The sequence below is a fragment of the Taudactylus pleione genome, unplaced genomic scaffold, assembly GCF_031769625.1.
Source record: "Taudactylus pleione unplaced genomic scaffold, aTauple2 ptg000256l, whole genome shotgun sequence".
Lineage (NCBI taxonomy): Eukaryota > Metazoa > Chordata > Amphibia > Anura > Myobatrachidae > Taudactylus > Taudactylus pleione.
Window position 1 is genome coordinate 20,882,962 of NW_028284658.1, and position 22,775 is coordinate 20,905,736.

The 22,775-nt window shown below is 51.6% G+C and overlaps 1 protein-coding gene across 1 annotated transcript in view; it reads left to right on the forward strand.

Moving 5' to 3' along the window:
- Nucleotides 1–22,775, forward strand: part of DHX8 (DEAH-box helicase 8) — a 91,063-nt gene that overhangs the window by 17,059 nt on the left and 51,229 nt on the right. Inside the window, exons 5-8 of the mRNA XM_088480727.1 lie at nt 1,080–1,165; nt 14,725–14,834; nt 21,763–22,140; nt 22,250–22,392. Coding sequence (XP_088336853.1) covers nt 1,080–1,165; nt 14,725–14,834; nt 21,763–22,140; nt 22,250–22,392 — 717 coding nt within the window. The remainder of the gene's footprint in view (nt 1–1,079; nt 1,166–14,724; nt 14,835–21,762; nt 22,141–22,249; nt 22,393–22,775) is intronic.

Genomic DNA, 22,775 nt, shown 5'->3' on the forward strand with positions numbered 1-22,775 from the left:
GTCTCCTGGTCCTGTGCCGGCAATTCCTGGGTTTATATAGGGGACACATTTGTCAGTTGTCATATTAACATCTGGAAATATGTGCATTGAGTTTCCACTGTTTTTGTGTGTGCGTTTTTTTTTTTTTTTTTCCTTATAGCTGACTGTATTTACATGCAGCTTTACTACTGATGGGAGTGTGTGTGCTTTTCCCTAAATCTGTGACACACACACTTGTCGCGTGTGTGTGTGTGTATGCTGTTTTTGTTTTGTTTTTAAATTATCTTACTCCAACCTGTGTGGTTTCTCTGATGCGCTTGGGTTTATTTTCCTGTTTAGCTTTGTTACTCTAGCAGTGTGCATGTTTTACGCTATAGCTGTAACTTTGATGTACCATTGTGCCTGATCATTCCTAGCCCATATTGCAAACCCTCTGGTCTCATACCTTTTCACTGTAGATAATTACTATGTAAAAAACAAAGTACATTTGCCACCTGCTCTTTAATGATGGAGCTTTCTTCCCTCTTTCCTGTCACATCTGCGCTCACCAGTGCACTGACCGCAGTAAGGGGCACACAATGAGTGGTTAGTATGTGATGCAATCACTGCACCTCTTCCTACGTTAGTGAAGCAGTGATTACATTATTGGGGAATATATCAGTGACAGCAGGAAAGAGAGCCTGAAGTTGCTTTTAGCACAACTGTCTTCCTTTCACTGGCCCATTCGTCAGTACACTGATGGTCATATTAATTTAGCTGCGATATGCCATTGGCAGGTTGCAGGACCAGTTCTGGCGGCTTCTGCTCTTTATTGAATCAGCCCCTGAGGAGAAGATGCATGGTATTTATTATATGGAGACGGGGGCAGCAGTGATGGGCAAAACAGGAGGAGAGAGAGAGGGAAGTGCTGGTATTGGTATCATTACAAACGTGTCATGTACTCTCCTAACATCATGGCAGAAATGCTGCTGCCGGTGTGTGTGTGTGTGTGTGTGTGTGTGTGTGTGTGTGTGTAATATGCATTACTGTGAAGTCTTTAACTATGTAATTTAATTTTATGCATAGGATTATAGTTTTTTTTTTTTTCTGTTGACATTTAGACGTACTGGTTAAGCCCAAAAATGAAAAAGAGAAGCTGAAAGAATTATTTCCAGCACTTTGCCGACCAGACAATCCCAATGTGCGAGTGAGTACTACTACTAATAATAATGTTATAATAGACACTTCAGTGTTTGTGCATCAACTGATGGAGATCATTAGATGTCATAGAACAGTTTTTCTTGACACCCAGAAATACACTATTATGCATCCTACAGCTTTTGCAATAAAAAAAAAAACTATCTGTATAAGTATGTGTGTATATGTGTGTGGATATCTCTCTCTGTCTATAGACATCTATCCATGTCTATATAACGGTAAAAAAAACTCCTGCGTCAGCCACGTACAATGTTTAAAACACTTATCACTTCCATACGGCCCCCGAAAAACCAGACCCAATACTTTAAACCCATTTTCAACAATTTTTACATTTTTTTTCACCCAAAATTTTCTGCCAAAGTACGCAACTTACGAAAAATGTTTGTGGTAATTTATCATTGGGGGAGGGGTGTCCAAAGGATTCTGAGAGAAATCCCCAAATTTTTAGGCAAAAATAGGGAATTTGCATTTTTTTTTTTCTGCTGGTCTGAGATTGAGACGAAAATCGTCTGATGATTTGGGATGTGATGTCACGAATAAAGTTCCTGTGTGGACCGAAACGTTTGTTGTATTATGGGTTATATTTAATTAAATATTGACTTCTATTCACGTCTGGTGAGTGCCCTGCTCTATTTAAAGTTTTGCTATTTTCCCTTATATGGATGTGATCCTCCTTTGGTTGCTACAGGAAGCGCCCTTTGCCCCCCATCTCTGCCCCGGCCTTCTCTATCCGCTGGTATTTCACTCTCTAATCCCCTCTCTGCTGCGCTCTCGCCCCGTGTGCACACACCTTTTCATGTAATCACACATTTTCATGAAATCTGTCGGGGTTGGTGGTGGTGTATGGTTTTTAATTCTATTTCAGTAATATTGATCATTAATAAATTTAGCCAATATGGTCATTCATTAGGGCATGGACTCATAGGGGGAATTCAGTCGTTTTTTTGGACACCCAAGGTAATGGGTGCCCGTCGGAGCAATTCAATTGTTGCTGTGATCTGGTGTCCATTACTTTTGACACGTCCAAAAAGCACCGTGTTTAGCCACGCAAAGCTGCTAAATCTGTCTAAAGTCCATATTAGGGCGCCCAAACCATGGACTTTTCTACTTCAGGTTCCATAGGGTATCCACAGGATACCTTGGGGTATAGGCGATGGCGGCAGACATCCAGGCACCAAAGAGTTAAAAATCTTCCATCCTCCTAGGATGCACTGGGGTTCCTCTCCTATACCCCGCCCCCGAGCCTCAGGCACTCAGCTTTCTTTGGTGCCTGGCCGAAGTCGGATGCACTGTACAGAGTTGGGTTCTCTAATTTTTCAACACAGCTGTGGCTGCACACCTGACGAGTGAACAACATAGACAATTCTGACGTCCATGTCGTCGCTCCTACACCCTGCTGGTACCGAACGCCTGTACTGATTCGGGGATGCTGGTGGGTAACTGGGGTCACAGCTAGCGGTGACCCCGGTTGCCCGGACTGTGGCCGGACTCAAGGGGATTGCAGGTCTCCTCCCCCGGACCAGCCTCATTTCTGCTCCTCGGTGGCCATTTTCTGAACTTGGCAAGCGCTGCTGGACACTGATAACGGCGTCATCGTGGTCTGGGTCCCCCCGCATACCTCTCCTCCGGTGCAAGGTCAGTGTATGCAGCGCTGTTTCCTACCAGACTCAGGTCTGTGTAGTTGATAAAGCGCAGATAGTGCAGGGTTTTTGCATTCTGCATTGTATGTGACTTAATGCTAGCTGCTGCCTGTTACTTTCACTTTCACAACTGTCAGTCGATTTTTTTTTAACTGTCCCTTTCTTCTCTGCAAAAGCCCTTGCGGTGCGGTGTTGCAAGGGGGTTATTACCTCACTATACAGTTTATTGTGAGTGCGGTTGTCACATACAGCTCCGGGTCACACAGGATGTCTGACAGTGAGCTTGAGTTCTCCCCTTAGCCTAAGTGTACTATATGCTTCGTACCACTGGCAGAGGGTGATGGTAACTCTGATGGGTTATGTACGGCGTGTCTTAGACGGGCACGGCCAATTTCTGTCACTGCACCTGCGCAGGAGCTACCGTGGGCTTGTTTTGCTAGGCACTTACAACCCTCGTGGGCCAGCTGGCGACACCCCCTGCGTTTCCCCAGATGGGGGTCTCACAGCAGTCTGGTGTCGTCCCCTATTCAGGTGTTCCCCAGACAGTTGGTAGTGCCTCAGAGTTTCCCGATATCGGCCCCTCAGGTCATCCATGAACCTGCGTGGGTTAGCTCATTGTCTACCTTTGTGCAACATCTGTTGGATGTTTTGCAAGGGGAGTCGTCATTGCGGCCGCAGAAGCGTCCATTGCAACCTCCGCATGATCAGGGTGATCAGGATGATGTGACTACAAGTGACGGTGAGATATTGGACCTATCAGACCCAGACACTTCCCGTAATAAAGAGACGGAGTCTAAGGTCTATATACCAGTTCTCATACGTGTGGTGTGCACGACCTTGATTATTGAGGATGACGTACCTCCTGTAGCCAAATCAAAATATGCCTTTTTCAGGGATATTAAAGGTGATGCTACGGTGTTTCCCCTATCTGGTCAGCTAGTGGATCATTTAGAGGAGGCGTGGAAAACGCCCGGTAAACGTTACCAGCCCCCTAGATGTATGGCGGTGGCATACCCTTTTTGCAAAAAATTTATTTTTCAAAATGGGAGACCTCGCCACGAGTGGATTCCCACGTCACACGTCTAGTAAGAAGTGCTACATTGCCAATACCCTCACATGTCCTCCTTAAAGGATCCCACAGATCGCAAGGTGAAATATGTCTAAAATCTATATATTCCCTTGCAGGAGGTGTGTCCAGACCGGCTGTGGCCGTGTGCTGGGTGGCTAGAGCCATAGAACAGTGGGCTGATACCCTGGAGGCATCCCTGGACCCAAACTTGTCACCTGAGCAGGTGAAGTTGGTGGGTAATTTAAGGGACTCAGCTACCTACATTAATGAGGCAGCGTTAGATATGGGCTTGCTTTCATCTAGGATCTCCTCGGCAGGCTCGTCGTATCCTGTGGCTGCGGTCTTGGAAGGCAGATGCTGATTCCAAAAAGGATTTGGAGAGTTTACCCTTCAATGGAGAAGTCCTGTTTGGCCCTGACCTGGACAAAATTGTGGCCACTCTAGCAGCAGCTAAGTCTGCGTGCTTGCCATCAACTACAGTCTCATCAGGGTCGGGTTCTTCGTCCTTTCGGCCCTACAGAACGCAGAATAAGTCCAGGGTACGGTCCTTCCCAAGAAGGACTGCCGCTAAGAAACCTGCAAAGCCTAAGAAGCAGGCTTGGAGTACCAGACGTCCTCCTCCCAAGTCCGATGACAAACCCTCGGCCTGACGGGACGGGCCTCTCTTTGGGGGACCGACTTCTGAAATTCATCCGGAGCTAGTGTCTGACAACTTCAGACACATGGATCAGAGAACTCATCTCTCAGGGGTACGCCCTCTCCCTCCGCAGGAGGCCTCCCAGCCGGTTTTTCACCACGGGCATTCCGTCCGATCAGAACAAGGCCCGGGAACTCAAGAAGGTATTGCACTCGATGCTCCAGAATGGAGTTATCGTGCCAGTTCCTTTGTCTCAGAAGGGATTGGGGTATTACTCCAATCTTTTTCTGGTGCAGAAACCCAATTGGTCCTACCGGCCAATACTCAACCTCAAATCCCTCAACATATTTCTGAGGGTTCCTCGGTTCAGGATGGGGACCCTGCGTTCCATTATTTTAGCAATGGAACCTGGGGATTTCATAGTGTCGCTGGATATTCAGGATGCTTACCTGCATATCCATATTGTCCCAGCACACCAGTGCTTCCTCAGATTTGCAGTGGTCAAGGACCACTTCCAGTTTCACTCTCTGCCCTTCGGTCTGGCTACAGCACCTCGGCTGTTCACCAAAGTTATGGCCGTCATGGCAGCCCACCTGCGGTTGCAGGGAGTCCGCCTGTTACTCTATCTGGACAATCTCCTGTTACTGGCGGAGTCCTCAGAGAAACTTCAGTGCCATCTGTAACTAACAGTCTCTGTGTTGCAGTCTCTCGGCTGGCTGATAAATTGGTCCTCCCTGGTACCATCACAAAGGAGGCTCCATTTAGGAGCTCCGTTGGATTCCCAACTTCAGAGTCTTGGTGATTGGAGAAAAGATCTCTGCGTTACAGGCAAAGGTCCATCTTTGCCTGCGGAGTCGCCGGGTGTCTATTCACTCGGCAATGAGGTTACTGGGATCCATGGTATCCATGTTCGACATGGTGGAGTTTGCCCAGTTTCACTCAAGATCTCTGTAGCAGCTGATCCTCTCCGGATGGAATGGGTCGCCCCAAAGGATAAAGGCACAGACTATGGTGCTTTCCCCGGAGGTGCGTTCATCTCTGGCCTGGTGGCTACAGACTGCTCACCCGAACAAGGGGCGTCGCTTTTTCTAATGCAGACTGGGCCCTTCTGACGACGGATGCCAGTCTCCGAGGCCTTCTTTCAGGGAAGGTGGACATCGGTAGAAGCTGCTCTTACAATAAACATATTCGAACTGCGGGCAGTATTCAAGGCTCTCCAGCAAGCAAGACAGGTCCTGCAGGGAAAACCTGTGCAGGTACAGTCGGACAACGCTACCACGATGGCATACATAAACCGCCAAGGAGGGACTCGCAGTCAGGCGGCTCTGACAGAGGTGTCCCGCATTCTAGTATGGGCGGAAAGGCATCTCACCGCAATATCAGCAGTGTTCATACCGGGAGTTCTCAACTAGGTGTGTCAGCTACTGGTGAACAAGTGGGGCCTTCCAGAGATAGATCTCATGGCCTCACGACACGACAACAAACTGCCAATGTTCGGGTCAAGAACAAGAGACGCAAGGGCTTGTCTAGTGGACGCTCTGGTGGTCAGGTGAACCTTCCAGTATGTGTACCTCATCCCTCCTTTCTCCCTTCTTCCTTGAGTGATACGCAAATTCAAGCAAGAAGGCGGCATGCTACTGCTGATTGCTCCAGTGTGGCCCAGGCAACACTGGTACATGGATTTTCAGAGTCTGTCAGTGGACACTCCGCTGTTGTTGCCTCAACGTCAGGACCTGCTATCTCAGGGTCCTTGCCTTCATCCGGACCTGAGTCGGCTGTCTTTGACGTCGTAGCTATTGAGACTGCCCTCTTAAGGTCCAGAGGTTTCTCCAGCTCGGTGGTCAACACAGTGCTGAGAGTTCGGAAGCCTTCATCTGCCAACATCTAAAAATAGAGTGTGGTGGGCTTTCTTCCAGTGGTGTCGCACTAGAGGTTATGCTCCTCAGGTGTTCAGATTGTCCAGATTTCTGGCCTTCCTACAGGCGGGTTTAGACCAGGGTCTTCGCCTAGCTTCCCTGAAGGTGCAGGTTTCTGCACTTTCAGTGTGGTTTCATCATAGGATTGCTATGCTTCCTGATGTCCGCACCTTTATACAAAGGGTGCTTCTTATTCAGCCTCCCTTTGTTCCACCTGTGGCACCATGGGATCTGGCTGTGGTCTTGAAGACTCTTTTAAGGACCGCCATTTGAACCACTGGGCTCAGTGGATTTGAAATGGCTAACCATTAAGACTGTATTCCTTCTGGTTATTGCTTCAGCCAGAAGGGTTTCGGGATTGGGAGCTCTCTCATGTAGACCTCAACGTGGCGCCTCAGCGGTTCAGCTTTGCAAGGCAGCCACGTGGTCATTTGTCCATACTTTCGTACGGTATTATGCTTTTGATACCTACGCCTCTCAGGATGCTTCCTTCGGGCGGCTGATTCTCCTCTCAGCACAGGAGCGTCCCCACCCTTAAAGGATACTGCTTTGAAACATCCCCAAGGTATCCTGTGGATACCCTATGGAACCTGAAGTAGAAAATATGAGATATGGTAAGAACTTACCCTTGTTATCTCTATTTCTACTTCAGGGTCCATAGGAGGTCCACAGGGTTGACCTTGGGATATAGCTGGATCTGGATCCACGGGCACCACGCAGTTAAAGCTTTGCTGCTCCCAGGATGCACTTGGATCCGTCCTCCTCTATACCCTGCCCCCGAGCCACAGCACCTCAGTTTTAGTTGGTGCCCGGCCGGAGTCGGGTCACCCTGGCGCAGTGGGGCTGCATAAGCTTATTTATTATTAGCTTTATTATTATTTTTTTTTTATTTTTTTTTCAAAAAAGATTTTATTTATTTTTTACTATCTTCAGAGTGGCAGCATCAGACTGTCCATCTGGACGTCCACACTGCCGCTCCAACAGCCCCGCTGGTACTGCGACGCCAGTACTGACCTGGGGATCACAGCGGGACCCCGGAGTCAGTACTAGCGTGGCTCCGGGACCTCCCACAGACTGCTGCCGGACACATAGGGCCAGGTAAGCCGCGTGTAGCGCTTCGCGATGCGCGCAGGGGAAGCAGAATGCAGTCTTCAGCCGCCGGTCTCTGGGGACAGACCGGCGGCGCTAGTAGCGGTGGCGGGCTCCCCCCTCTGTGGCATACCCCGCGTGACAGCTGGACCACCAGAGTGTAAGGACCGGCAGGGAACCGGCTTCCCTCGGGGTTTCATTACTAGCAGGGGAGACAGCCTGCCCTGCTTGTGCGGCTCCTCCCCTCAGCCCAGCGCGCCTTCTCTCATGCGTGCTGGCGTCGCTGGGCTGTTCTCACTCGGCCACTCCTCCTCAGAGCTCTCCGGCGGCCATCTTCCCAGGCAGCAACGCAGAGAGCTCCCAGGCGGCATCCAGTGGACCGGTCCCCCTGCGTACCTCTCCCCTGTTCAGGACAGTGTTCGCAGCGCTATAGCCCTCCCAGACACTGAATCTGGTAGGTTGAAGGTGCAGTGAGTATAACTTCCTGCATGGTATGTGACTACTGCTAGTGCTGCTGTCTGTGCTTATTTCTACTTACTGTCGGCTTATACCTATCCCTTTCCTTCTCCTATGGCCCGCAGGTGCGTGGGGGAGGGGTGTTCTTTCTGTGTACCTCACTTATATAAATCTACGTATTTGTGAGGTCCGTCACATACAGTGGTGTGCTACTCAGTACCATTTTGTGGGCTGTTTGTGTTGCATACTTGGGAGTGCGCAGGTGTTGTACGCCTTACCGCGTTTCGGTGATACTTTTTTCTTGCAAAAGTTTTTTGTGTCATGTCTGATGAGGAGCATGAGCGCTCCGTGGCTCCTGTGTTGTTTTCCTGCCGGCGCTGTTCGGCAGGGGTTGATGGGGTGTATTTGTCTCAGGACGGTCTCTGCGGGCGGTGCCAGCTGGTACCTGGTCCCTCTAAACCCCCGGTGGCGCAGGATCCTCCTTGGGCGATGTTTACACAAGTGCTGGCATCGATCGCGGACCGCTTGCATTCCCGACTGCGGTCCCTTCTAGGGCGTTGCCCCAGCCTACCATCCCCCGTTCCCCGGGGGTTACGCATCTGGTGCAGTCTCCTCCCGGGTCTCAGACTGTGGGTCCTTATGCGGGATTGCCTGTATACCAACGGTGACGCAGCAGTCAATGGTGCCCTTTCAGGGGTATCCTCAGACAGTACCCCCTCCCTGTGTGGATGTCCTTTCCAGCTCTGTTCAGAGCCTAGCGGCCTCGTCATCAGCTTTTCTGTCACTGTTGCACAGTGACTTGCCCCCAAAGGCGTCCAAGCGACCCGTTCCGGCTTTACTGGCAGCGCAGTTCACGGACACGGACGTGTCTTCGGATGACTGAGAGATCCACGAGGACTCTGATTCGGATGCCGGGGCCCAGGAGGTGGAGGCTAAGTCCTCCATTAATGTGCCGGCGTTGGTTAGGGCGGTGCGGGCCATCCTTCATATAGAGGAGGATGTGCCGGCTCCTAGGTCGAAGTACCCTAATTTTAAAAAGGCCAAGGTTGCTTCGACTGTTTTTCCCCTGTCCGACCAGTTGACGGATCATATGGCGGGGGCCTGGAAGTTACCCAGCAAGAGATTCCAACCACAGAAACGGTTGGCTTCCAACCATCCTTTTCCTGAGGCTCATTGCAGGAAATGGGAAACTCCGCCAGCGGTGGATTCCCACGTCACCCGCTTAATTAAAAGTGCTAAGTTGCCTTCACCATCTATCTCCTCCCTGAAGGATCCTACGGACAGGAAAGTGGAGACTTGTTTAAAGTCTATCTACTCTCTCTCTGGGGCTGTGGCCCGTCCGTCCATGGCCATCTCTTGGGTGGCTAAGGCCATCGAGAGCAGGGCCAACGCTTTGGAGGATACCTTTCCGGATCATGCTCCGGAACTCCAGAGGGCGTTGATAGGACAAATGAGGGATGCGGCTTCCTACATTGGGGAAGCGTCATTGGACGCCAGCCTGTTGACCTCTAGGGTGTCCGCTGCGGCTGTGTCGGCGCGTCGGTCCTTGTGGCTGCGGTCTTGGAGTGCGGACGCAGACTCCAAAAAGGGCCTGGAGGCCTTACCTTTTAATGGAGAGTTGCTTTTTGGTCCAGACCTGGACAAGATAGTAGATACTCTGGCTAAGTCTAAATCAGCCTTCCTCCCTTCGGCTTCTGCACCTACCAAGGTACGGAGCTCGGCCTTTCGGTCCTTTTTCGGGTTCAGGGCAAGGCCAAAGGTCAGTCCTTCCTGAGGCAGTCGGCGACCAAGGCCGCTTCTAAGCCCAAGAAGCAGGCTTGGAGTGCCAAGCGCCCTTCTTCCAAGCAGGAAGATAAACCCTTCTGTCTGATGGGACGGGCCTCCCTCTGGGGGACCCCAGGGTGGGAGGCCGACTTCTTCTATTTGCCCAGTGCTGGCACAATACCACCACGGATGCCTGGGTTCGAGAAGTGGTCTCCCAGTGGTACGCCCTGTCTTTTCGGCACAGACCGCCCCACCAGTTTTTCTGCACGAGTCCTTCTCAGGACAAGACCAAGGCTTTACAGATTCAGGAGGCTATAGAGTCCTTGCTGAAAGCAGGGGTCATTGTTCCCGTTCCTCAATCACAACGAGGGACGGAGTACTATTCGTCTCTGTTTTTGGTGCAGAAACCCAATGGTTCTCATCGCCCTATCCTCAATTTGAAGTCTCTGAACAAATTCCTCAGAGTTCCCAAATTCAGGATTGAAACGTTACGTTCCATCATTCTGGCGATGGAACCTGGGGATTACATGGTGTCCCTGGATATCCAGGACGCCTACCTCCATGTTCCGATAGCACCTTCGCACCAGCGGTATCTGAGGTTCGCTGTCCTTCAGCAGCATTATCAGTTCAGGGCGCTACCCTTTGGCCTCTCCACGGCGCCGAGGGTATTCACGAAGATTATGGCGGTCATGGCCGCACATCTTCAGAACCAGAATGTACGGCTGCTGCCGAATCTGGACGACCTCTTGTTGCTGGCGTGCTCCCCGGAGGTACTGCTTCAACATCTCCACCTGACGATCGCTTGCCTGCAAGCACACGGGTGGTTGATAAATTTTAGAAAGTCCTCCCTGATTCCATCACAGCGGATGGTTCATTTGGGAGCCCTGCTGGATTCTCGTCAGCAAAGGATCTTCCTGACTCCGGAGAAGGTCTCCTCCCTACAGCTGCGGATACACAGTTGCCTGAGCAGTTGCCGCCTGTCGGTCCATGGTGTCGACATTCGACATGGTGGAATTTGCCCAGTTCCATTCCCGGCCCCTGCAGGGGCTGATTCTATCGGAATGGAACGGGTTACCTCACCGGATCCGCTCTCAGATGCTGGTGTTGTCCCTGGAGGTTCGGCAGTCTTTGGCTTGGTGGCTTCAGACAGCTCATCTGGTCGAGGGGTGCCCTTTTTGGATCCCGGACTGGGTCCTGCTCACGACGGATGCCAGTCTCCGGGGTTGGGGGGCAGTGACCGGCTCTTTGTCGCTTCAGGGTCGTTGGTCTGCGGAAGAAGCACTTCTCCCCATCAACATCCTGGAGCTGCGGGCAGTATACAGGGCCCTGCAGTCATCCGGCCCCGCTCTTCACGGAAGGGCGGTTCAGGTGCAGTCCGACAACGCCACCACGGTGGCGTATATCAACCACCAAGGAGGAACTCGCAGTCGGGCAGCGATGTCGGAGGTGTCTCGCATCCTTGCTTGGGCGGAGTGCCACATTCCAGCGATCTCGGCAGTCTTCATCCCTAGAGTCCTCAATTGGGAGGCGGACTTCCTCAGCCGTCACGATGTGCATCCCGGGGAATGGTCGCTTCACCCAGAGGTGTTTCAGCTACTTGTGGACAGATGGGGGCTGCCGGAGCTGGACTTGATGGCCTCCCGTCACAATGACAAGTTGCCCGTTTACGGGTCAAGGACAAGAGACGCAGGCGCATGTGTGGTGGACGCGCTGTCGGTGAAATGGATGTTTCACCTGGCGTATCAGTTTCCTCCGATATCCCTACTTCCTCGGGTTCTGCGTAAATTTAAGCAGGACGGCGGCACGCTCGTGCTAGTAGCTCCGGCGTGGCCCAGACGTCCTTGGTACTCCGATCTGAGGAGCCTCTCCATCGATGCTCCGTACCTTCTTCCTCAGCGTCGGGACCTGTTGTTTCAAGGGCCCTGCCTTTACCCGGATCTGGGTCGGCTGTCTTTGACGGCGTTGCTCTTGAGACAGCCGTCTTGAGGTCTCGGGGCTTCTCCAGTTCGGTTATTGGTACCATGCTCAGGGCACGCAAGCCTGCTTCCGCACGGATTTACCACAGGGTGTGGCGCACTTACTTTCAGTGGTGTGAATCCAGAAGCTATGATCCTCAGGTGTTCCGAGTTTCTAGGATCTTGGAATTTCTTCAATCAGGTTTGGACCTCGGCTTACGCCTTGCCTCTCTGAAGGTTCATGTGTCCGCTTTGTCCGTGTGGTTCCAACAACGGATTGCTACACTGCCAGATGTTCACACCTTTTTCCAAGGTGTTCTCAGGATCCAGCCTCCCTTCGTGCCTCCTGTGGCTCCTTGGGACTTGGCGGTGGTGCTATGGGTCCTGCAGGGTCCTCCTTTTCAGCCTCTTGAGTCAGTGGAACTCAAGTGGCTGACGTTTAAGACCGTTTTTCTCCTGGCGATTGCTTCTGCCAGGAGGGTGTCGGAATTGGGGGCGCTTTCCTGTCGTCCTCCTTTTCTGATTTTTCACCAGGACTGAGCGGTGCTCCGCACTCGTCCTGAGTTTTTGCCCAAAGTAGAACTTGTTGTGCCAGCTTTTCAGTCACCTGATCTTTCAGCTGGTGAGGCTTCCTTGGATGTAGTCCGGGCGCTTAGAATCTATGTGGACCGGACTGCTTCGGTTAGGAAGTCTGATTCATTGTTTGTCCGCTTCGGTTTTCACAAGAGGGGTTGGCCTGCCAACAAACAGACGTTAGCCCGTTGGCTTTGTTCCGTTATTTGGGAGGCTTATGCACAGGAGGGTTTACCTGTGCCAGCCTCTGTTAAGGCTCATTCCACTCGTTCTGTGGGCACCTCTTGGGCTGCTCGGCGTGGCGCCTCTGCTGTTCAGCTGTGTAAGGCGGCCACTTGGTCTTCAATTCAGACGTTTTTGAGGTTCTATGCATTTGACACCTTCGCCTCTCAGGATGCATCCTTCAGGCGCTGGGTACTCCTTCCAGCACAGGAGCGTCCCCGCCCTTAGTTGAACTGCTTTGGGACATCCCCAAGGTCAACCCTGTGGACCGCCTATGGACCCTGAAGTAGAAAACAAGAGATGGTAAGAACTTACCTTTGTTATCTCTGTTTCTACAAAGTCCACAGGGCGCCCGCCCTGACGCACCTGGCTTCATATGGGCTTTGTGACTGGTCACCGGTTTTCCGTCTCCCATTTCTGTGAGTATGGTTTCTTGTGTGTTCCAGTCTTCCTTCTCTCTGTTTAGTCTCCTCCTCCGGCAGCTGCTTACCAACTGAGGTGCTGTGGCTCGGGGGCGGGGTATAGAGGAGGACGGACCCAAGTGCATCCTGGGAGCAGCAAAGCTTTTAACTGCGTGGTGCCCGTGGATCCAGATCCAGCTATACCCCAAGGTCAACCCTGTGGACCCTATGGACTTCGTAGAAACAGATAACAAAGGTAAGTTCTTACCATATCTCTTGTTTTCTACGAAGTCCATAGGGTTCCACAGGACTCCCGCCCTGTCGCACCTTTACTGCGGGTGGGCTTTGCTCTGGTCACCGGTTTTTCCGTCTCCCTCTGGTGAGAATGTGATTTCTTGGGTGTTCCAGACTTTCTTCTCTCTTTTTATCCTCCGGCCTATGGCTTGTGACGAAACTGAGTGCCTGAGGCTCGGGGGCGGGGTATAGGAGAGGGACCCCAGTGCATCCTGGGAGGATGGAAGATTTTTAACTCTGTGGTGCCTGGATGTCTGCCGACATCGCCTATAATCCAAAGTTATCCTGTGGAACCCTATGGACTTCTTAGAAATAGAGATAACAAGGGTAAGTTCTTAACATATCTCATATTATCGCGCATTTCTGCTTGCCACCTTAGGAGTTTGCGAGCAGAAATGTGTGCAGTTGCCGCTATGGGTGCTCAAACAGCAGAACAATTGGATTGCTGTCAGTTGGCGCCATCTTGTGGTGGGCGAGCAAAAACAATTGAATTCCTCCCCATAGGGTTTTGACTTAGAGGGTTTGGTGGTAGGCAAAGAAAATACATCCAGAACTGCATCCAGTCATCAACAGTTCTGTAAGAAATTAGTGGTACTTGCATACCTAAAATGTTATGTATAGTTTTCAGCAACTAAACTGTAAACAATTGTATACCATTGCTGGTGCTGTTTGGCCCCAACCAACCTGTTGCCCCTGTTGTAAGAGAAAAGTCACTGCCACCACCAGCCTTTTTCTACAGCACCTGGAACTGCTTTGCTGCAACACCTCTTTGCTTGTTACCTGGCTGGACCCTCATGACCACTTATTTTGTATCAGGACAGCTGATAAAGTAGGCAGAGCATTGTTCATCACAAGACAGCTGAATATTGGATGAGAGTGTTAGCATTTACTGGAATACAGCAGGTACAGAGCATGATTTTTAGGAATAGCGATGTTTTGTGTTTAGACATCTTGCACATGTGACGTCTAGGCTTGAAATAGACAGCTTTGAACACACAGGTTGGTAAATCCAATCTGTCCCTTTAATCAATCCAATTTGATTTGCTTAATTTGCACTTCAATTATCCTGGTCCTACTTAGCACCTCTAACACTGTATTCTGTGGAAGGGTGATCAGGCACACTGTGCTGCCGGTATTAAAGTAAAGCATGTCCTGCGTCACTTGATCTCAGTCACTTCTTGGATAGACTAAGCTAAAACAAAAGGAGTATCTGGTTCTTTAGGTGGAACAATTCTGTTCTTCCATGCCATCATTGGACTGACAGATCAGATGATATCCTGACTGTACAGCATCTCTGCATATGCTAGGCTCTCCTACACTGACTTTGGACTGAACAGATTAGATATTATAGTCACTAACTGGAGCTATTTTTAAAAATGCATGCAACAAATATGTAATGAGTTTTTATTATGTGTATCTAAACATTTCTATATTTTAATGTTCCAGTTTATGTGCTGCTCTTTTAGCAAGTAATAGGGCTTGTATTTTGCTGCACAGTATTGCTAAGAAGTTAATTTTGTTAATGTCAACAGAGCATGCTGGATCCAGAGGACCTGAAGGTGGCTGCCAATGCCTTGAAAGAGCTTGAAGCATTAATGCCCAGTATGGAAGGGCAAGAAAAAGACAAAAGGACTAAGCACAAGTAGGTATCGCAATCTTTATGAGGAATGCTTGCACAAATATATTTCCTTTTCAGACCTAGAAATTGTTATCTTAAAAAATATAATTTCCTCTTGAAGGACAATGTCCTCTAAGGTACACAGCCTCTTTTAAGCTCTTTAAGCTCTTCATCTTCTGTATCCCCATTCTGCAGGGAACAGCACTTTATTTCGGAGTGCCCACAGGACAAGGGGGCTTTTGTGGTCGCTGCCATAGCAGCTTGATTTTATTTGTATTCATTACTGCTGTGTCATCAGACATCCTTACCAGGCTATCTACAATCCAGGATGGCCTGCAGTGGTTCTGTCTTCCTAGTTTCTACTTCAGGGTCCATAGGGGGTCCACAGGGTTGACCTTGGGGTATAGCTGGATCTGGATCCACGGGCACCACGCAGTTAAAGCTTTGCTGCTCCCAGGATGCACTTGGGTCCGTCCTCCTCTATACCCCGCCCCGGCCACAGGCACCTCAGTTTTTAGTTGGTGCCCGGCCGGAGTCGGGTCACCCTGTCGCAGTGGGGCTGCAGGAGCAGCCCCATAGCTTTATTTTAAAAGATACATTTTTTATTTTTTTCTGCTTTTTTAACACTTTTAGAGCGGCAGCATCAGACTGTCCTTTAGGACGTCCACGCTGCCGCTCCTTCTCCCCGCTGGCGCCGCGACGCCAGTACAGCTCTGGGGATCGCGGCGGGACCCCAGAGCCTGTACTAGCCGGGCTCTGGGGACTCCCTTGACTGCTGCCGGACGCGACGGGGATCAGGTAAGCCGCGGGTCGCCGCGTGCGGCGGCCCGCGGATACTTCAATGCAGTCAGGAGCCTCCGGTCTCTGGGGACAGACCGGAGGCACTAGCAGCGGCGGCGGGCTCCCCCTCAATTGAGGAATACCCCGCGTGTCCGCTAGACCACCAGGGTATCAAGCTGGTAGCGGGACTGGCAACCCGGGGGTTAATTGCTAGCCAGGGGAGGCAGCCTTCCCTGTCTAGCGGCTCCTCCCCTCAGCTCAGCGCGCCTTTCAACTAGGAGTCTGGCGTCGCTGAGCTGCTCTTATCTCTCGGCCACTCCTCCTCTGAGGTCTCCGGCGGCCATCTTTACTGGCACATCGCAGACTCCCAGGCGGTATCAAGTGGACCGGTCCCCCTGTGTACCTCTCCCCTGCTAAAGGACAGTGTACACAGCGCTATAGCCCTCCCAGACACTGAATCTGGGCGGTTGATTGTAGCGGAAGGTGCAGTGAGTACTAACTTTTCTGCATTGTATGTGACTATTGCTAGTGCTGCCTGTCTGTGACTTATTCTCCTTGCTGTCAGCTTATAACTATCCCTTTCCTTCTCCTACGGCCCGCAGGTGTGTGGGGGAAGGGCGTTTTTCTGAGACCCTCACTTATATAAAACACGTATTTGTGGGGTCAGTCACATACTGTTGTGTGCTACACAGTACCATATCTGGGCTGTTGTGTCGCATACTGGTGAGTGCGCGGGTGTTAAAACCGTAATTCCTCTGGTGATACCTATTTATTGTGATTTACGGTATCATGTCTGATGAGGAGACTGAGCGCTCTGTGGCTCCTGTGTTATTTTCCTGCAGACGCTGTGCTGCTGGAGTTGATGGGGAGGACTTATCTCAGGATGGTCTGTGCGGGCGGTGCCAGCTGGTACTGGGCCCCTCCAACCCCCCTGTATCACAGGACCCTCCTTGGGCGATGTTTTCACAGGTGCTGGCGTCTATTGCGGACCGGTTATCGGTCCCATCAGTGGTCCCTTCTAGGGCGTTGCCGCAGCCCACCATCCCCCATTCCCCGGGGGTTCCACAAATGTTGCGGTCTCGCCCCGGGGCCCAGACTGTGGGTCCTTACTCTGGACTGCCTGTGTATGTGCAGTCTTCCCCAGGGACGCGTCAGTCTGTAGTGCCTTTGCAGAGTTTTGCTCCGACGGCTCCTCCGCCTTGGGTGGATGTTCTATCCAGCTCCATACAGAGTCTGGCGGCTTCATCCTCGGCGTTTCAGTCCATGTTGCAGGGTGATGTGCCACCAAGGGTGTCTAAACGTCCGGTTGTGAGTTCACTAGCTGCGCAGTTGTCGGACTCGGAAGCGTCCTCAGATGATGGAGAAATCCATGAGGACTCTGACTCTGATGTCATGGGGCAGGAGGTGGAAGCGAAGTCCTCCATTAATGTTCCAGCCTTAGTTAGGGCGGTGCGGGCTATCCTACATGTTGAGGATGATGCGCCGGCTCCTAGGTCGAAGTTTCCTAATTTTAAAAAGGCCAAGGTGACTTCAACTGTGTTCCCCCTGTCTGATCAATTATCGTATCATATGGCGGCGGCCTGGCAATTACCTAGTAAGAGGTTCCATCCACAGAAGAGATTGGCGGCGAACTATCCTTTTCCTGAAGCTCATTGTAGGAAATGGAAAACTCCGCCGGCGGTGGATTCCCACGTTACCCGCTTGATCAAAAGCGCGACGCTGCCATTGCCGTCTATCTCCTCTTTGAAGGATCCCACGGACAGGAAGGTGGAGACTTGTTTAAAGTCCATTTATTCTCTTTCCGGGGCGGTGGCTCGCCCGTCCATGGCTATCTCCTGGGTGGCTAAAGCCATTGAGGCATGGGCCAATGCCTTGGAGGATACCTTTCCTGATGAGGCTCCGGATATCCAGAGAGCGTTAGTGGGACAGATGCGGGATGCAGCTTCCTATATTGGGGAAGCGTCTTTGGATGCCAGCCTGCTCACTTCTAGGGAGTCGGCTGCAGCGGTGTCTGCTCGGCGCTCCCTGTGGCTGAGGTCCTGGAGGGCTGATGCAGATTCAAAAAAGGGTCTGGAGGCCTTGCCTTTTAATGGTGATTTACTATTTGGTCCGGATTTGGACAAAATAGTGGATACTTTGGCTAAGTCCAAGTCGGCTTTTCTCCCTTTGGCCTCTGCGCCGGCTAAAATGAGGAGCTCTGCCTTTCGGTCCTTTCGGGTTCAGGGTAAGGCCAAGGGCCAGTCCTTCCCGAGACATTCGGCGACCAAGGCCGCACCCAAGCCCAAGAAGCAGGCATGGAGTGCTCGGCGCCTTTCTTCCAAGCAGGAGGATAAGCCTGCTGCCTGATGGGACGGGCCTCTCTCTGGGGGACCCCAGAGTGGGAGGCCGACTTCTCCAATTCGCCCAGTGTTGGCACAATACCACCACGGATGCCTGGGTTCGAGAAGTAGTCTCAGGGGTACGCCCTGTCTTTTCGGTTCAGGCCGCCCCACCAGTTTTTCTGTACGAGTCCTTCTCTGGACAAGACCAAGGCTGGTCAGATTCAGGTAGCTATAGAATCCTTGCTACAAGCAGGGGTCATTGTTCCCGTTCCGCAGTCTCAGCGCGGGACGGGGTACTATTCTACTCTGTTTCTGGTACAGAAACCCAATGGTTCTCATCGCCCTATCCTGAATTTGAAGTCTCTGAACAGATACCTCAGAGTTCCCAGGTTCAGGATGGAAACGTTACGTTCCATCATTCTGGCGATGGAACCCGGGGATTATATGGTCTCCCTCGATATCCAGGACGCCTATCTCCATGTGCCCATAGCACCGGCACATCAGCGGTATCTGAGGTTTGCTATCCTGAACCATCACTACCAATTTCGGGCGTTGCCTTTTGGCCTTTCCACGGCTCCGAGGGTGTTCACCAAGGTGATGGCGGTTATGGCTGCCCACCTTTGGGGTCAGGGTCTACGTCTGTTGCCGTACCTGGACGATCTTCTGCTGCTGGCGAGCTCCCCGGAGGTGCTTCTTCGACATCTCCACCTGACCATTGCTTGTCTTCAAGCACACGGGTGGTTGATAAACTGGAAGAAGTCCTCCCTGATTCCATCACAGCGGATGGTTCATTTGGGAGCCCTGCTGGATTCTCGTCAGCAACGGATTTTCCTGACTCCAGAGAAGGTCTCCTCCCTGCAGCTGCGGATACACAGTTGCCTGAGCAGTTGCCGCCTGTCGGTCCATTCAGCTATGAGAGTTCTGGGGTCCATGGTGTCGACATTCGACATGGTGGAATTTGCCCAGTTCCATTCCCGGCCCCTGCAGGGGCTGATTCTATCGGAATGGAACGGGTTACCTCACCGGATCCGCTCTCAGATGCTGGTGTTGTCCCCGGAGGTTCGGCAGTCTTTGGCTTGGTGGCTTCAGACGGCGCATCTGGTCGAGGGGCGCCCCTTTTGGATCCCGGACTGGGTCCTGCTCACGACGGATGCCAGTCTTCGGGGTTGGGGGGCAGTGACCGGCTCATTATCGCTTCAGGGTCGTTGGTCCGCGGAAGAAGCACTTCTCCCCATCAACATCCTGGAACTGCGGGCTGTGTACAGGGCCCTGCAGTCGTCCGGCCCCGCTCTTCACGGAAGGGCGGTTCAGGTGCAGTCCGACAACGCCACCACGGTGGCGTACATCAACCACCAAGGGGGAACTCGCAGTCGGGCAGCAATGTCGGAGGTGTCTCGCATTCTTGCTTGGGCGGAGTGTCACGTTCCAGCGATCTCGGCAGTCTTCATTCCCGGAGTCCTCAATTGGGAGGCGGACTTCCTCAGCCGTCACGACGTGCATCCCGGGGAATGGTCGCTTCACCCAGAGGTGTTTCAGCTACTCGTGGACAGGTGGGGGCTGCCGGAGCTGGACTTGATGGCCTCCCGTCACAATCACAAGTTGCCCGTTTACGGGTCAAGGACAAGAGACGCAGGCGCCTGTCTGGTAGACGCTCTGTCGGTGAAATGGACGTTTCACCTGGCGTATCTGTTTCCTCCGATATCCTTACTTCCTCGGGTTCTGCGGAAATTCAAGCAGGACGGCGGCACGCTCGTGCTGGTGGCTCCGGCGTGGCCCAGACGTCCTTGGTACTCCGATCTGAGGTGCCTCTCCATCGACGCTCCGTACCTTCTTCCTCAGCGTCGGGACCTGTTGTCTCAAGGGCCCTGCCTTTACCCGGATCTGGGTCGGCTGTCTTTGACGGCGTGGCTCTTGAGACAGCTGTCTTGAGGTCTAGGGGTTTCTCCAGTTCGGTGATTGGTACCATGCTTAGGGCACGCAAGCCTGCTTCCGCGCGGATTTACCACAGGGTGTGGCGCACTTATTTTCAGTGGTGTGAATCCAGAAACTATGATCCGCAGGTGTTTCGGGTTTCCAGAATCTTGGAATTTCTTCAATCGGGTTTGGACCTCGGCTTACGCCTGGCCTCTCTGAAGGTTCATGTGTCTGCTTTGTCCGTGTGGTTTTAGCGACGGATTGCTACACTGCCAGACGTTCACACCTTTTTCCAAGGTGTTCTCAGGATCCAGCCTCCCTTCGTGCCTCCGGTGGCTCCGTGGGACTTGGCGGTGGTGCTGCGGGTCTTGCCGGGTCCTCCTTTTGAGCCGCTTGAGTCGGTGGAGCTCAAGTGGCTGACGTTTAAGACCATTTTTCTCCTGGCAATTGCTTCTGCCAGGAGGGTTTCAGAATTGGGGGCGCTTTCCTGTCTCTCCCCTTTTCTGATTTTTCACCAGGACAGGGCGGTGCTCCGCACTCGTCCTGAGTTTTTGCCCAAAGTGGTCTCAAAGTTCAACATTAATCAGGAACTTGTTGTGCCAGCTTTTCAGTCACCTGATCTTTACGCTGGTGAGGCTTCCTTAGATGTAGTCCGGGCACTTAGAATCTACGTGGACCGGACTGCTTCGGTTAGGAAGTCGGATTCTTTGTTTGTTCTCTTTGGTTTTCACAAGAGGGGTTGGCCTGCCAACAAGCAAACGTTAGCCCGTTAAGGCTCATTCCACTCGTTCTGTGGGTCCCTCTTGGGCTGCTAGACGTGGCGCCTCCGCTGTTCAGCTGTGTAAGGCGGCTACTTGGTCTTCAATTCAGACGTTTTTGAGGTTTTATGCGTTTGACACCTTCGCCTCTCAGGATGCATCCTTTGGGGCGCTGGGTACTCCTTTCAGCACAGGAGCGTCCCCGCCCTTAGTTGAACTGCTTTGGGACATCCCCAAGGTCAACCCTGTGGACCCCCTATGGACCCTGAAGTAGAAAACAAGAGATATGGTAAGAACTTACCTTTGTTATCTCTGTTTCTACGAAGTCCATAGGGTCCACAGGGCGCCCGCCCTGACGCGCCTGGCTTCAAATGGGCTGTGTGGCTGGTCACCGGTTTTCCGTCTCCCATTTCTGTGAGTATGGTTTCTTGTGTGTTCCAGTCTTCCTTCTCTCTGTTTAGTCTCCTCCTCCGGCCTTAGCTGCTTACCAACTGAGGTGTCTGTGGCCGGGGCGGGGTATAGAGGAGGACGGACCCAAGCGCATCCTGGGAGCAGCAAAGCTTTAACTGCGTGGTGCCCGTGGATCCAGATCCAGCTATACCCCAAGGTCAACCCTGTGGACCCTATGGACTTCGTAGAAACAGAGATAACAAAGGTAAGTTCTTACCATATCTCTTGTTTTTGGTCTGAAGGACACCAATCTTATTTGCCCCATGGGAAAGTGTCCCCTTAGAGGATGACATAATAGGGAAAACTGGATTTTATATATTGGCGTTAAATTCTTTTTTTCTGAATACATTGGGGGTCACTGCCTATTCAGTTATCCTGTTAATATTGTTTAGCAAAGTTAAATGTTTACTCCTTGGAGATGGTGCTTCTCTCGTTTGGATTTTGTGTTTCTCTTGTTACCTGGTGTCGGTTTGGTTAGATAGGAATTTCCTGCAGGTTGAGAATGCAGGGGAGGGAGGAGCTTGAGTTTATTTAAAGTGTCTCAGTCCTATTGGTGGACTTGTATCCCCATGGTTCAGTGTCCCCCAACACATTCCAAGGAGAGGATTTAATTTAAGTATAACGATCCCATTTTATAGTACAGTGTGCTGCATGTAGCTGGACATCCTGGATTCTAGTTGTAAAATTTAAAAAAAGCTTGTCGAAAATAAGTGTGTGTTCTGTCCCCAGGGATAAGAAGAAAAGGAAAAGCCGCAGTCGTAGCAGAGACAGGGATCAGAAGCACAAGTACAGATCACGCTCTAGATCCAGAGACCGCAAAAAAATGAAGTCAAGTCGATACAGGTCAAGGAGTCGTAGCCCCATAAAAGATCATAGGAGTCATAGCCCCATAAAAGATCATAGGAGTCGCAGCCCCAACAAAGAACGTCGGAGTCCCACCAAGGACCACCGGAACCGAGAGCAGCACAATGAAAAGAACAATGAGCGCTGGAGGGAGAAGCATGTGGATAGGCCACCTCCTGAAGAGCCTGCTATAGGAGATATTTACAACGGCAAAGTCACCAGTATCATGCAGTTTGGTTGTTTTGTTCAGCTGGAAGGCCTAAGGTATTTGTTGTTTTCTGTTATCCAGTTCTAAGATCAAATAATAATTACAACTTTTTCTGTTATTTCCATATTTCTTAGATTAATGTTTTTCTTTTGTTTGTGTCAACAGGAAACGCTGGGAAGGCTTAGTACATATATCAGAGCTACGCAGAGAAGGACGTGTGGCAAATGTGGCTGATGTAGTAAGCAAAGGACAAAGAGTAAAGATCAAGGTCCTTTCCTTCACTGGATGCAAAACCAGTCTAAGTATGAAGTTAAGTAAATGATCGGACTGCACTGTAAAGAAAAGCTTATGCCAATGTTTGACACAATAGTTGGGACAGAGGGCGTGATTCAGACACGGTCGCAAGCGCTGAGCGCTCGCAACCGGGTCGATGTTTGCCCACTGGGCATGCGCACGACGGAGCCGGCTCCGACGTGCGCATGCGCGAGACCCGGCTATCGAACGGATGCTCCGGGACTCGCACCAAAGGGGGCGAGCTGTTGATGGTGATTGACAGCTCGCCCCGTTTGGTAGGCGGGCAGGGGGGGTGGCTGGCCAAACGGAGGCGTTCCCGAAGAAACGCCTGCCGTTTGTGGGCAGCCCCGCTGACATCACCAGTGATGTCAGTGGGAGAGCTTCCGGCTCTATTAGA